The sequence below is a fragment of the Symphalangus syndactylus genome, chromosome 18 (genome assembly GCF_028878055.3).
Source record: "Symphalangus syndactylus isolate Jambi chromosome 18, NHGRI_mSymSyn1-v2.1_pri, whole genome shotgun sequence".
In the NCBI taxonomy this organism is placed as follows: domain Eukaryota; kingdom Metazoa; phylum Chordata; class Mammalia; order Primates; family Hylobatidae; genus Symphalangus; species Symphalangus syndactylus.
The window spans coordinates 62,103,802-62,117,910 of record NC_072440.2 but is presented as its reverse complement, the minus strand read 5'-3'; the positions used below and the strand labels follow the sequence as shown (position 1 = coordinate 62,117,910).

General features: G+C 45.5%; 1 protein-coding gene and 1 non-coding gene across 7 annotated transcripts in view; one reads left to right on the top strand and one right to left on the bottom strand.

The window, feature by feature from the left end:
* The window catches only part of SGSM1 (small G protein signaling modulator 1), a 121,063-nt gene that overhangs the window by 19,910 nt on the left and 87,044 nt on the right, over positions 1 to 14,109 (bottom strand). For 2 of the 6 annotated variants that reach the window (XM_055254251.2, XM_055254252.2), the window contains 5 exons: positions 13,819 to 14,001; positions 12,147 to 12,215; positions 8,575 to 9,162; positions 5,248 to 5,372; positions 2,048 to 2,130 (listed from right to left, as the gene is read on the bottom strand). In XM_055254251.2, coding sequence (XP_055110226.2) covers positions 2,048 to 2,130; positions 5,248 to 5,372; positions 8,575 to 9,162; positions 12,147 to 12,215; positions 13,819 to 14,001 — 1,048 coding nt within the window. Of the gene's footprint in view, positions 1 to 2,047; positions 2,131 to 5,247; positions 5,373 to 6,192; positions 6,254 to 8,574; positions 9,163 to 12,146; positions 12,216 to 13,818; positions 14,002 to 14,109 lie in introns of those variants that run through there. The other 4 variants (XM_055254253.2, XM_055254254.2, XM_055254256.2 and 1 more) reach the window with 3 other exon arrangements.
* Positions 5,991 to 6,058, top strand: LOC129468702 (small nucleolar RNA SNORD56). The gene has a single exon (XR_008652780.1). It is a non-coding gene; the product is annotated as a small nucleolar RNA SNORD56 (small nucleolar RNA).

Genomic DNA, 14,109 nt, shown 5'->3' with positions numbered 1-14,109 from the left:
TCTCCTTTTAAAAATTGTTTTGGCTATTCTAAATCCCTTGAATTTCCATATCAATTTTAGGGTCAGCTTGTTAATGTTTGCAAACAAACAAACAAACAAACAAAGGCAGCTGGGATTTTTGACAGAGATTGCACTGACTTTACAGATCATTGGAGAGCATTGCTACCTTAACAACACTAAGTCTTCCAATCCATGAATATGAGATATCTTTCCGTTTATTTTGGTTTTTAAAAGTTATTCCAACAATGTCTTGTAGTTTTCAATGTACAAATCCTGCATTTCTGTTAAGTTTACTCATAAGTATTGTATGTATGTATGTATTTATTTATTTATTTGAGGTGGAGTTTCGCTCTTGTCACCCAGGCTGAGTGTAATGGCACAATTTCAGCTCACTGCAACCTCCACCTCCTGAGTAGCTGGGATTACAGGCACCTGCCACCATGCCCAGCTAATTTTTGTATTTTTAGTAGAGACGGGGTTTCACCATGTTGGCCAGGCTGGTCTCGAACTCCTGACCTCAGGTGATCCACCCACTTCAGGCTCCCAAAGTGATGGCATTACAGGCGTGATCCAGCATGCCCAGCCTATTTATTTTTTATTTTACTTTTTGAGATGGAGTCTCACTCTGTCACCCAGGCTGGAGTGCAGTGGTGCAATCTCAGCTCACTGCAACCTCTGCCTCCCAGGTTCAAGTGATTCTCCTGCTTCAGCCTCCTGAGTAACTGGAATTAGAGGCATGCACCACCACGCCTGGCTATTTTTAAAAATTTTTTATTTTTTTTTTATTTTTAGTAGAGACTGGGTATCACCATGTTGGCCAGGCTGGTCTCAAACTCCTGACCTCAGATGATCCACCCGCCTTGGCCTCCTGAAGTGCTGGGATTACAGGCATGAGCCACTGCACCCAGCCAGTATTGTATTTTTCTAGATGCTATTGCAAATAAAATTGTTTTCCTAATTTCATTTTGGGATTGGTAATTTCAAGTGTATGGAAATACAAGAGACTTTTGTTTATTGATCTTGTATCCTACAACCTTGATACACTTACCAGTTCTAATTTGTTTATTCCTTAAGACTTTCTATATGCAAAATCACATCATCTGTGAACAAAGATAGTTTTACTTTCTTTCCAATCTGAATTACTTTTATTTCTTTTTCTTTCTTAATTGCCCTGGCTAGAAGCTTTGGTGGCAAAAGTAGACATACTTGTCCTGTTCCTGCTTTTAGGGAGGAAGTGTTCAGTTTTTCACCATTGAGTATGATGATATTTGTGAGTTTTCCATAGATGCCCTCTATCATGTTTAGTTCCCTTTTATTCCTAGTTTGTTGAATGTTTTTATTATGAAAGGGTGTTGGATTTTGTTGTGTTTTTCTGTGTCAACTGATATGATTGTGTGGGTTATTCCCTTTATTTTAGTAATGTGGTGAATTAAATTGATTGATTTTTGCATGTCAAACCATCCTTGCATTCTGGAGGTAAGCCCTACTTGGTCATGGTGTATAATCTTTTTTAAATCTTGGTGAATTAAGTTTATTGGTATTTTGTTGAGGATTTATGCATTTGTATTCATGAAAGATATTGGTGTGTAGTTTTCTTGTTATGTCTTTGTCTGTTACTGGTATCCGGGTGCCAATGAGAAACCCAGTCCTCATATGAGGTCTGGCTTTATTGAATGAGTTAAGAAGCATTCCTTCCTTTTCTACGTTTTTGAAGAGTTCGTGAAGAATTGGCATTAATTCTTCTTTAAATGTTTCATAGAACTCACCAGTGAAGCCATCTGGGTTTGTTTTTTGTTTTTGTTTGTTTGTTCTCATTCATATTCATACATCAGTGGTTAGCAAAGGCCTGTCTGGGTGTTGAGTATGGGGCACCATGGAATATAAGGACTTTTTTATTTCACTAGGATCTTGATGTGTTCACCAGACAGGACTTCGGAGCACCTGGCTGGAGCCACATTCCATAGAGACAAAAAGTGAGATTAACCCCTCTGCCATGCAGTGGAAAGGAAATGTACCCTCAGCCCTGGGGCAGTAAAGACGCACTCACCATCATCCAGAATGACCAGCAGTGGAGCCAGAAGATCACACATGCCCTGGACATAGCCGATCTCAATGTGCTGCCAGATGTAGCTAGAAGAGACACAAGGGGCCAATGATGGCAGCCACGGCCTGCCTCTCTAACCCACTCCACCTTCCGCTCCTCCCGCTTTGGTCCCCAATCCCTCACCTGGACCCCTCCCTCAGCCTCCTGCCTGCATCCCCATCCCCGATCTCTCTCTTCAAACATCCTATGTGCAGCCACCAGGATGACCTCCCTAAAGGCCAACTCAGGAGGCCTCTTCAGGCTTAAAACTTGCACAAGCACCCTGCTGTCTGATGGGATGTTATCCAAACTCCTTTACTGGGGGTACAAGGAGTAATGGCCTCCTCCCAACTCATCTTCAGAGCCTCAAACATCGCTTCCCACCATCTTCCTCTCCAGCTACATTGACATATTCACTTTGCACAAAAAAATCACAAATTTATGTTTCTGTATCTTTGCCCTACAGCTCCCTTTGTCAGGAATTGCAATCTGTCCCTTTCTAATAACAGCTTATATTTACTGAGCACTTACTGTATACTCAACCCACTATTTTCTTTTTTTCTTTTTTGAGACGGAGTCTCGCTCTGTCGCCCAGGCTGGAGTGCAGTGGCACGATCTCTGCTCACTGCAAGCTCCGCCTCCTGGGTTCACAACATTCTCCAGCCTCAGCCTCTGGAGTAGCTGGGACTGCAGGCACCTGCCACCACAACTGGCTAATTTTTTTGTATTTTTAGTAGAGGCAGGGTTTCACCATGTTAGCCAGGATGGTCTCGATCTCTTGACCTGATGATCCGCCTGTCTCGGCCTCCCAAAGTGCTGGGATTACAGGCGTGAGCCACTGTGCCCGGCCTCTCAACCCACTATTTTCAAAATAGTCATGTGAAACATGGACTATCCATTTCACAGGCATGAGCCATTGCACCCAGCCTGAATGTACATATTTTTTAAATGTACATTTAAAAAATGTACATGGATTATCCCATTTCACAGATGAGGGGACTGAAGCATAGACAGGTAAATGACATGTCCCAAATCATACACCTAATAATAAGTGGCAGAGGCAGTACTTGAACCTAGAAGGCCTTACTCAAGGATATATGATCTTAGCCTCTATGCTAAATGGTTTCTTTAGTTTTCTTTTTCTTTTTCTTTTTGAGACAGAGTTTTGCTCTTGTTGCCCATGCTGTAGTGCAATGGCACAATCTTGGCTCACTGCAACCTCCACCTCCCCGGTTCAAGCAATTCCCCTGCCTCAGCCCCCCAAGTAGCTGGGATTACAGGTGTGTGCCACCACGCCTGGCTAATTTTTGTATTTTTAGTAGAGGCAGGGTTTCGCCATGTTGGCCAGGCTGGTCTCGAACTCCTGACCTCAGGTGATCCACCCGCCTCGACCTCCCATGAGCTGCTGTGCCTGGCCTACGGTTTCTTTAGTTTTCTTAACTTTGTCAAAATCCATCTCAAAAGGTCACCACCTCTGTGAAGTCTTCCATGATTTCTCTCTATGCCTTAACCAGGGAGAAGTCAGTTCATTTTTACTTCTTCCCAGCATTTTTTTCATTTTAACGTTAACACTTATCAGACTATATCATAGTTTTAAACATTTAAAAAATATGTACATTCAGGCTGGGTGCGATGGCTCATGACTATAATCCTAGCACTTGGGAGGCCAAGGCAGGTGGATTGCCTGAGCTCAGGAGTTCAAGACCAGCCTGGGCAACATGGTGAAACCCCATCTCTACTACAATACAAAAAATTAGCCGGGCCTGGCAGCGTGCGCCTATAGTCCCAGCTACTCGGGAGGCTGAGGTAGGAGAATTGCTTGAACCCAGGGGGCGGAGGTTGCAGTGAGCTGAGATCGCACCACTGTACTCCAGCCTGGGCAACAGAGCGAGACTCCATCTCCATTAAAAAAAAAAAAGTACATTCATATTATGTTATACAACATACAATCAATTAGATATTACTAAATTGTTAGCAGTCATTAATTCTGGGTGAGTGGTACTGATGGGCAGAGATGAAGGGAGAAGTTTCTCTTTCTATCTTACGAACTTCTAATTTCTTTGATTTAGATTTTTGTTTTGTTTTGAGACAGGGTCTCATTCTGTTGCCCAGGCTGGAGTGCAGTGGTGTGATCACAGTTCATTGCTTCCTCAACCTCCCAGGCTCAAGCCATCCTGCTGCCTCAGCCTCCTAAAGTAGCTATGACTATAGGCGCATACAATCATGCCTGGCTAATTTATTAAAACTTTTGCAGAGATGGGGTCTTGTTATGTTGCCCAGACTGGTCTCAAACTCTTGGCCTCAAGCGGTCCTCCTGCCTTCGCCTCCCAAAGTGCTGGGATTAGAGTTGTCAGTGATTTAGATTTTTAACAAGCATGGGTTACTTTCATATTTTAAGAAATATCAATAATAATTTTTATTATTTTTATTACTTTTTAAGAGATAGGGTCTTACTCTGTCACCCAGGCTGGAGTAAAATGGTGTAATCATAGCTCACTGCAACCCTCTAACCTCTGGGCTCAAGCTATCCTCCTGCCTCCACCTCCCAAGTATGCAGGACTACAAGTGCATGCCACTATGTCCAGCTAAATGTTGAGTTAAAAAAAATTATTTTGTAGTGATAGGGTCTCACTATGTTGCCAGGCCAGTCTCTACTTTTTTGAAGTCTGTGAAGAACTCAAGTGGCCTCAAGTGATCCTCCCACGTCAGCTTCCCAAAGTGCTGGGATTACAGGAATAATAGCTTTTTAGTGAACAGTAATAACCAGTCTTAGATCTTGGCTTAAAGAATAACAGAAAAAGGACAGATTCTACAGCCAGAGAGACATGGCTATGAGTTCCCACTCAGCCACTGCCCGATGCCCACTCAGCAATGAGGCTCTTCCTGGAGCCTCCACATCGTCACCTATAAAAGGGGTTAATACCTCATCGGGTTGAGGAATAAGTGAGCGATGATAGTATAGGTCTCAGGACTGTGGCTGGTATACAGTAAGTGCTTAATAAATGTTCTATATTATTGTGGCTAAATTGTCACTGTGGGCTAAGATTCCAGGTGAGTATGATGCCAGCTTCAGAAGGAAATAACTTCTAGGCGGGCCCCCTATGTCCCCCATCTCACCCACCCGCCATCCCCATCCCCTAGATCCCCTTGCTGCCCCCAGCCACCTGCACATGATGTTACGCAGCTTCTCCAAGTTGGCGGACGTGAAGTACCAGTAGTTGCGGTCGCACCTCTGCACATCCTTCTCGATGCGGTGCAGGTTCACCGTGTACAGGTCCAGCAGCTCTGGCTATAGGCCATCGGGGCAGGGGGTAGGGGGAAGAAATGAAAAATTACATCTAAGTCCCCACTGGGAGGCAGCAATCCTATCTCCTCCTCCTAACCCTCTCCTGTTGTCACTGAAAGTACATCTCCCACCTGGACCAGCCAGGTGTTTGATTTTGTTTGTTTGTTTTCTGGGAGTGTGTCTTTAATTTGCAGGCTGAAAATTCTCCCTCAGAGAGTTACAACTATAGCTGGAAGTGAACCTCTCTCTGCTGAAAACTGGACAAGGAGAATGAAGAACTGAACAGAGGTCAAATTCTGGTAACGTACTGGCCTGGCTGCTTGAACAATTACCTTAATTTCAAAATGGCTCAATGATATGGCAGGAAAATAAGAAATATTTAAGGACCAAAAACTAACCCAGAAAGGTGAGAAAACACCAAAGCTGGCCCTTGCCTTAAGGAAAGCTGCCAAAGTGGGAAAATTTAAGCTTAGATTTAATTGTTTTATGCTCCACTACTCAAGTTGAAGATCTAATAAGAGACCTTCCTATAGGAAGGTAGGGCCCTGAAGAGTCACACACTCAGAAAGGGAAAACTAGAAAAACCCACTAATATCTTGAGATCTCAAAACAATTGCCTGCCCACAGTGACAGCAATATTTTTCATCCACAGTTCACCTCATGAATGTTGTCACTTTGGGTCTGAGTAAAACAGTTACAATACCTGACTGATTGTACCTTGAACATAGTTATTAAATTAAATGTAAATGTTATCTCCCTGGATAATTAAGAGCCACAAATCAGGTTTGTAACTCATGCGGTTTATAACCCAAACTCCCATTACCTGGGTGGTCTGAAAGATCAGAGAATGTAGTTGTCATCTCATATTTGTTATTTCCCTGGTACTAGAAAGAAGCAGAAGAAAATCCCTCTCTTGAGGAATCTACCTTCCACCTGAGTCTTAAATAGTACAGCAGATAATATCCCAAGAAATATGAGTTCATGTTCAAAAATCACAAAACGCTCAGAGAAAGAAGGTGCCAGGAGTGATGGTCGGCATAAATACAAGACAACAGAATCAGAGCCATCAGGGCCTCAGTTGTTAGAAGTATCAGAAACAGATCATAAAATAAGTATGTTTACTGTATTTAAAGAAATAAGGCCGGTGCCATGGCTCATGCCTGGTAATCCCAGCACTTTGGGAGGCCGAGGCGGGTGGATCACTTGAGGTCGACAGTTTGAGACCAGCCTGACCAACATGGAGAAAACCCATCTCTACTAAAAATACAAAATTAGCCGGGCATGGGTGTGCATTTGTAATCCCAGCTACTCGGGAGGCTGAGGCAGGAGAATCGCTTGAACCTGGCAGGCGGAGGTTGCAGTGAGTCGAGATCACGCCATTGCACTCCAGCCTGGGCAACAAGAGCGAAACTCTGTCTCAAAAATAAATAAATAAATAAATAAAGAAGAGGTTAACAATAAGAACAAAAGCTGGGGTGCACTGGTTCATGCCTGTCATCCCAACACTCTGCGAGGGCACAGTGGGTAGATTACTTGAGGCCAGTTCAAGACCAGCCTGAGCAACATGGCAAAACCCCGTCTCTATAAAAAATACAAAAAATTAGCCAGGCATGGTGGTACATCCCTGTAGTCCCAGCTATTCGTGGGGCTGAGGTGGGAGGAAGGATTGCTTGAGCCCAGGAGGTGAAGGCTGCAGTGATTGCGCCACTGCCCTCCAAACCACGCACAGGAGACTATCTCAAAAAAAAAAAAAAAAAAAAAGAGCAACAGACTATAAAATAATCAACTAAGTCATTTTATAGCATATTTGAAGAAAGGCCAAATAAAATGTTAAAAAAAATATTAAACACTAGAGACAGGTGACAGAAAATAAAACATTCTGGAAAAGAGAATTACTCAATTGAAAGGAGATCTGGAGAAATGATCCAGAATTCAGCACAGAAAGACAAAGAAATGATAAAAAAGAGAAGCAAGCTAGGCGTGGTGGCTCACGCCTGTAATCCCAGCACTTTGGGAGGCCAAGGCGGGCAGATCATGAGGTCAGCAGATCGAGACCATCCTGGCTAACCCGGTGAAACCCTATCTCTACTAAAAATACAAAAAATTAGCCGGGCATGGTGGCGGATGCCTGTAGTCCCTGCTACTTGGGAGGCTGAGGCAAGAGCATGAATTTGGGGGGCGGAGGTTGCAGTGAGCCGAGATCACGCCACTGCACTCCAGCCTAGGTGACAGAGCAAGACTCTGTCTCAATTAAAAAAAAAGAAAAGAAAAGCAAAAAATGTGGAAGCCACTGAGGTATGTGCTTCATCTGAATAAGACAGTAGACTAAGAAAGAGGAAAACATGAGTGACACAAAAGGAAGCTCAAGATCAGGACGAGGAAGATCGTGAATGATAATGACACATCAGGTGCAGTGGAGTGCAGGGCGTCAGTAGGCTTTTGGGGAGAAGTCCTTGGACACACAGAACAAATGAAAAACATGATATGTCTGAATGTTTGAAAAGAGATTTAGGAAAGTGGCAAAGACTTCTGGGGGTGAACTGACTTTAAATAAGCAGCAAACTAAGAAAAAGAAAACAGGAAAATGAAAACACATCTAGGAAAAACAAATTTTTTTACAGGAAAGAGAAAAATTAGGACAGTTTACTACATGGCTTACATATTACTCTGTTAAAATAATGCAAGCACTGACATTTACAGTAGATGCATAAAATATTATAACACTGTACACGTGTTTTGAGACGGAGTCTTGCTCTGTTGCCCAGGCTGGAGTGCAGTGGTACAATCTCTGCTCACAGCAAGCTCCGCCTCCTGGGTTCACACCATTCTCCTGCCTCAGCCTCCCAAGTAGCTGGTACTACAGGTGCCTGCCACCATGCCCAGCTAATTTTTTGTATTTGTAGTAGAGACAGGGTTTCACCATGTTAGCCAGGATGGTCTTGATCTCCTGACCTCATGATCCGCCCGCCTCGGCCTCCCGAAGTGCTGGGATTACAGGCGTGAGCCACAGTGCCCGGCCCCCTTTTTAAAATACTACATTATCTTCTCTCCCAAATGAGTTTCTCCAGTGAATCCTCCATGATGGAAAAAATGCAATGAACCAGAGGTCTGACTCTGGGGTCATTCTGGATAACAGGCTTGTAGTACATCCCACCCTCCTGCAGCTGGAAAGAAGGAAATGAAACGGAGGGTCCTGGTGACTTACAGAGTAGGTGACGCCGCTGGAAGACACAGGGGACACCTCGTTGGCAGAAGTAGTCACAGCCAGAGAAGCCAGAGCAGGGAAGAGACTTTCCATCTCAGGCTCCTCTGAGAGGTTGTCCTCGCTGTCCGCCTGGTCACGTTTCTCCGTCTCGCTGCTCCTCCAGCCCTCCATCACAACATCGTCCTTTTCAGGCAAGGCCACGTCCAGGCTGCCCGTGATGGACATGAACTCGTCCATGCTCTCGTTGGCCAGGAGGTCGCTCTCCAGGCTGTCCTGCACGGCCAGCTCCTCCCGGGGAGCCTCATCCTGGGATGTGGTGGCCTCACTGCTCTGCCTGTCATCCACGCTGCCATCCCTAGGTCGCAGCACCGGGGGGGTGTTCCGCTGGGCATCCAAGACACTGTCTTCTGTGCTCAGACTGGGCTCCGAGTGCTCTGAGAGGCCCGAGGAGAAGTTATGGGAGGAAGGATGACCCGAGTCTGGGGAACAAGTGCCGTTCACTAGGTTCCCATTGGGGATCTTGGGCTGTTTCTCCTCCAATCTGCCTTCAGCCTCCACCTGCTCCACCTCATCCACAGACTCAAACACCTGAGGACAAGGTGCACAAAAACAGATGGACCAGCATGTCGACTGCAGCATTACTTACATCAGCAACCTAAACATCCAACAACAGGTGATTGGCTTAAATATGGATCAAGCATGCAGTGGAATACCATACAGTCAGTGAAAAGAACGAGACAAAACAAGGTGTAATATATGCTCCCATTTGTGACAAATAAGAAAGTGATCTAGGCTGGGCATGGTGGCTCATGCCTGCAATCCCAGAACTTTGGGAGGCCGAGGCAGGTGGACTGCTTGAACCCAAGAGTTCGACATCAGCCTGGGCAACACGGTGAAACCTGGTCTCTGCAAAAAATACAAAAAATTAGCCTGGTATGGTGGCGCACATATGTGGTCTCAGCTACTTGGGGGGCTGAGGTGGGAGAATCACCTGAGCCTGGGGAGTCAAGGCTTCAGTGAGCTGTGACCATCATGCCACTGCACTCCAGCCTTGGTGATGGGAGTGAGACTGTCTCAAATAACAATAAAAAAGTGATCGATGTGCTTGTGTATGCATAAAATAATCCACAAAGAGACAAGAAAGTACTGCAGTTGACTCTGTTTGCTTTTGTTTTTTGAGATGGAGTTTCTCTCTTGTCACCTAGGCTGGAGTGCAGTGGCACAATCTTGGCTCACTGCAACCTCCACCTCCCAGGATCAAGTGATTCTCCTGCCTCAGCCTCCCGAGTAGCTGGGATTACAGGCACTCACCACCACGCCTGGCTGATTTTTGCATTTTTAGTAGAGATGGGGTTTCACCATGCTGGCCAGGCTGGTCTCTAACTCCTGACCTCAGGTGATCCACCCACCTCGGCCTCCCAGAGTGCTGCGATTACAGGCATGAGCCACCGCACCCCGCCTGCAGTTGACTCTGAGAAGGGAGTACTAGGGAATCAAAATAAGGGGAGACAATAACTTTTCATCATAAAGACTTTTACCATGTGTACAAAATTTTATTTTTATGTTTTTATTTATTTATTTAAGATGGAGTCTCGCTCTGTTGCCCAGGCTGGAGTGAAGTGGCACGATCTTGGCTCGCCGCAACCTCCGCCTCCTGGGTTCACGCAATTCTCCTGCCTCAGCCTCCCAGGTAGCTTGGATTACAGGCATGTGCCACCATGCCCAGCTAGTTTTTGTATTTTTAGTAGAGTCAGGATTTCACCATGCTGGCCAGGCTGGTCTCGAACTGCTGATCTCAGGTCATTCACCTGCCTCGGCCTCCCAAAGTGCTGGGATTACAGGCATGAGCCACCATGCCCAGCCTCATGTATACATAATTTTTCTCATTCAAAAAATTAGTTAACACATGGAGGCCGGGCGCGGTGGCTCACGCTTGTAATCCCAGCACTTTGGGAGGCTGAGGCGGGCAGATCACAAGGTCAGGAGATCGAGACCACGGTGAAACCCCATCTCTACTAAAAATACAAAAAATTAGCCGGGCGTGGTGGCGGGTGCCTGTAGTCCCAGCTACTCGGAGAGGCTGAGGCAGGAGAATGGCGTGAACCCGGGAGGCGGAGGTTGCAGTGAGCCGAGATCGCGCCACTGCACTCTAGCCTGGGTGAGAGAGCGAGACTCCGTCTCAAAAAAAAAAAAAAAAAAAATTAGTTAACACATGGAAAAGGCAAAAAAAAAAAACACAAAAAATAAAAAAACCCTATTACTTTTACACCCATGTGGTTAACTATTGTGAATAAATTTTTAAAGTTAGATATACATGAAATACTATGAAAAAAATCTCCAGAATACATTTTAGAGATTTTTTTGTGATTCTTTGTGTCCTTAGGTCATATCAAGGGTACACAGTTAAAGATCATGTTCCAAAGTCACTTGAAATATTTCTTCCCTGTGTGGTTACGTCACCAACTTGATTTATGGTTAGTTTCATGTGTTTCTGTGTTTTCAAAAACTTCTTTTTGATTCAGTTGATTTTAATTATGTAAAAAGTTTACCTAGCTTCAGAGTCAAAACCAAAGTTTTTTTTTTTTACTCCAAAATCAAAATTAGGAAACAAGGCATATTCAAGGAAATGTAGCTTCTGTCTCTGCCCCTTCTCTCTTGGTAACCATTCTGATTCATTTCTGGTTTCTCCTTATACCATTCTCAAAAGTGAAGGCAAACATGTACAGATATTAATATTGCCTCTTCTAACACAAAAGATGACAACACACTATGCATGTTTTTGCACTTGGCTTTGTGTATGCGTGTGTGTGAGACAGGGTTTCACTCTCTCGCCCAGGCTGGAGTGCAGTGGCGTGATCATGGCTCACTGCAGCCTCAACCTCCTGGGCCCTGGTGATTCTCCCACCTTAGCCTCCGGAGTAGCTGGGACTACAGGCACGCACCACCATGCCCAACTAATTTTTTTTCGTATTTTTTGTAGAGACAGGGTTTTGCCATGTTGCCCAGACTGGTCTTGAGCTCCTGGGCTTAAGCTATCTGCCTACCTTGGCCTCCCAAAGTGCTGGGGTTACAAGTGTGAACTACCATGCCCAGCCAGCTTTTCTCTTTAAAAACGGAGTGAGATTGAGTTATCTCTTTTCACTGATTGAAATGGAAAGTTGTTGAACAACATATATGATGGTATTTATGTACACATTTAAAGTAAAACTACCAAACATTGCCATATATTATCTATATATTTCTGTGTATATATATGCATACAGAAGGTTTTGATAAGAATACAGCAAACTGATGATAGTGGTGTTATTTCAAGGGAGGGCAGGCAGAGATTAAGGACTATCAAAGCAGACTTTGACTTTCTCTACAATGTTTTAGTTTTTTGCAGGGGTGACAGATCCATATATTTCTTGCATTACCAAAAAAAAAAAACAAAAACAACATTTAATACTAATGTAAAAAGCTAAAACAAATAAAGCAAAAAGTGACCTACAGATGATGGACACCCAATCCCCATGACCCCAGGCGGAAGGGAGAGGCGTGGGTGGGAGGGGGCGAGGCCTCCACAAGGTCACCTGTGTGCTGCTGCTGGAGTCGCTGTGCAGGCGGATGTTCTGGTGGCCCGAACTGCAGCTCTGGGAGGACTGAGAGAAGAAGGAGCAGGAGGGAGGGAGGGTGAGGCTGCACCCTGGCCCAGAGCAGGAAGGACTGCTGGGCTGGGGGCCAGGAAGTCTAGTTTCATCTCTATTCCTAACCTGCACAAGTCCTCTCTCACAGCATGTTTCCTAGCTGTGAAATGAAAGTGGGGGACCACTCCCTGCTTCCTGGAGCCTCTTCAGAGACCACTTGGACCTCTGGGTTCCCACCTCTCACCTCTGCAACTAGAGCACCCCACCTTTAACTGCTCTGTAATTGAGACTTCTGGCCAATATTTCAGTTCAACTCACAGAGTAACTGGTTCTATTAACGGCTCTACTTTTTTTTTTTTTCCATGATCCCTGTATACATGTTTCTGCCCTATAACCTCATAGTCCTTGATACTCTGAACTAGACTTGGCCATGTGGCTTGCTTTTGTCAATGGGATGTTAACAAACTTGACTCAGCAGAGGCTTAGAACACCCTTGTGCATTTCCGCTTTCTCTCTATGGCATCTGCTTTCACCGTGAGAGCGTGTCCACGTTAACTTGCTGGACAGCGACGCACGTGGAGCACAGCTGAGTCACCCCAGACAAATACGAGAGCCCAACCAAGATAAACAAATGTTTTAGTTGACCAGTTACGGACAGCTGGTGCCAGAATAAGCCTCACCCAGCCCAGTTAAGAACAGAACTTCCCAGCTGACCCACAGAGTTGTGAGCAAAAATAAACGCTGACTGTTGGAAGTCATTGATTTTTGGTGGTTGTTTGTTACACACTGTTATTGTGGCAATTGATGACTGATATAATCACCGGTGAAGAAAATTAACTATTTTTTGAGAGAGAGTTTCGCTCTTGTTGCCCAGGCTGGAGTGCAGTGATGCAATCTCGGCTCACTGCAACCTCCGCCTCCTGGGTTTAAGTGATTCTCCTGCCTCGGCCTCCCAAGTAGCTGGGATTACAGGTGCTTGGCTAATTTTTATATTTTTAGCAGAGATGGGGTTTCATCATGTTGGCCAAGGCTGGTGTTGAACTCATGACCTCAGGTGATCCACCCGCCTTGGCCTCCCAAAGTACTGGGATTACAGGTGTGAGCCACCACCCTCAGTCAAGAATTAACTTTTTTACTGAGATCCTACTTTGGGCTATTAAACTGGAAGTTCTGGGAGGACAGACCAGTCTGTCTGGGTCACTGGAACATTCCTGATATCCCAGGATATTCCTGATAGTACCTGGACATAGTAGATACTCAATAAGCATTTGTTGAATCAATGAAAGTCAGGCAGTGTGCCAGGCACTTTATATACATTGTCTTGTTTGGACTGTACACAAACCTCCTCTACACCTGATTATTCCCATTTTACAGATGCAGAAAACTGAGGCCCAGAAGAAAAGGCACTGGTAGGGAACCCCAGAACTACTAAATTGTGGGACTAGAGTTTGAATTCAGGTCTGATTCCAAAGTCACCCCACACTCTTAAAGAAAAAGCCAGGGGTGAGACTGTCACCAGGCCCCAGATACCCAGCCTTCACCACTCTTAGAACAGCCCAATGAAGCAGACCTTGACCTTCCCCAGCCCCCGTGCTCCCCGAGGCCAGCCGCCCATCACCTCATTGCTGATGGTTGAGTCCCTGTGCAACATCCGGTGCAGGTGGCTGTCCAGGCTGGCCCCGGATGAGCATTTGGCCAGGGCGGCCGCATGGGACTCCCGCTCCCTCTGCCGCACGATCGCCTCGCAGCCCAGCCACTCAGCCATGGTCTGTGCGTAGCAGGCATGAATCTGCTCGTCCACCTGCCAGGGCAGATGCAATGTCACCCGAGGTGTCAACAAAGGGGCGCCTGGGGAGGGCCAGACCAACGTGGAAGAGAGTGGCTCTGATCCATCCGACATTCATGCAGT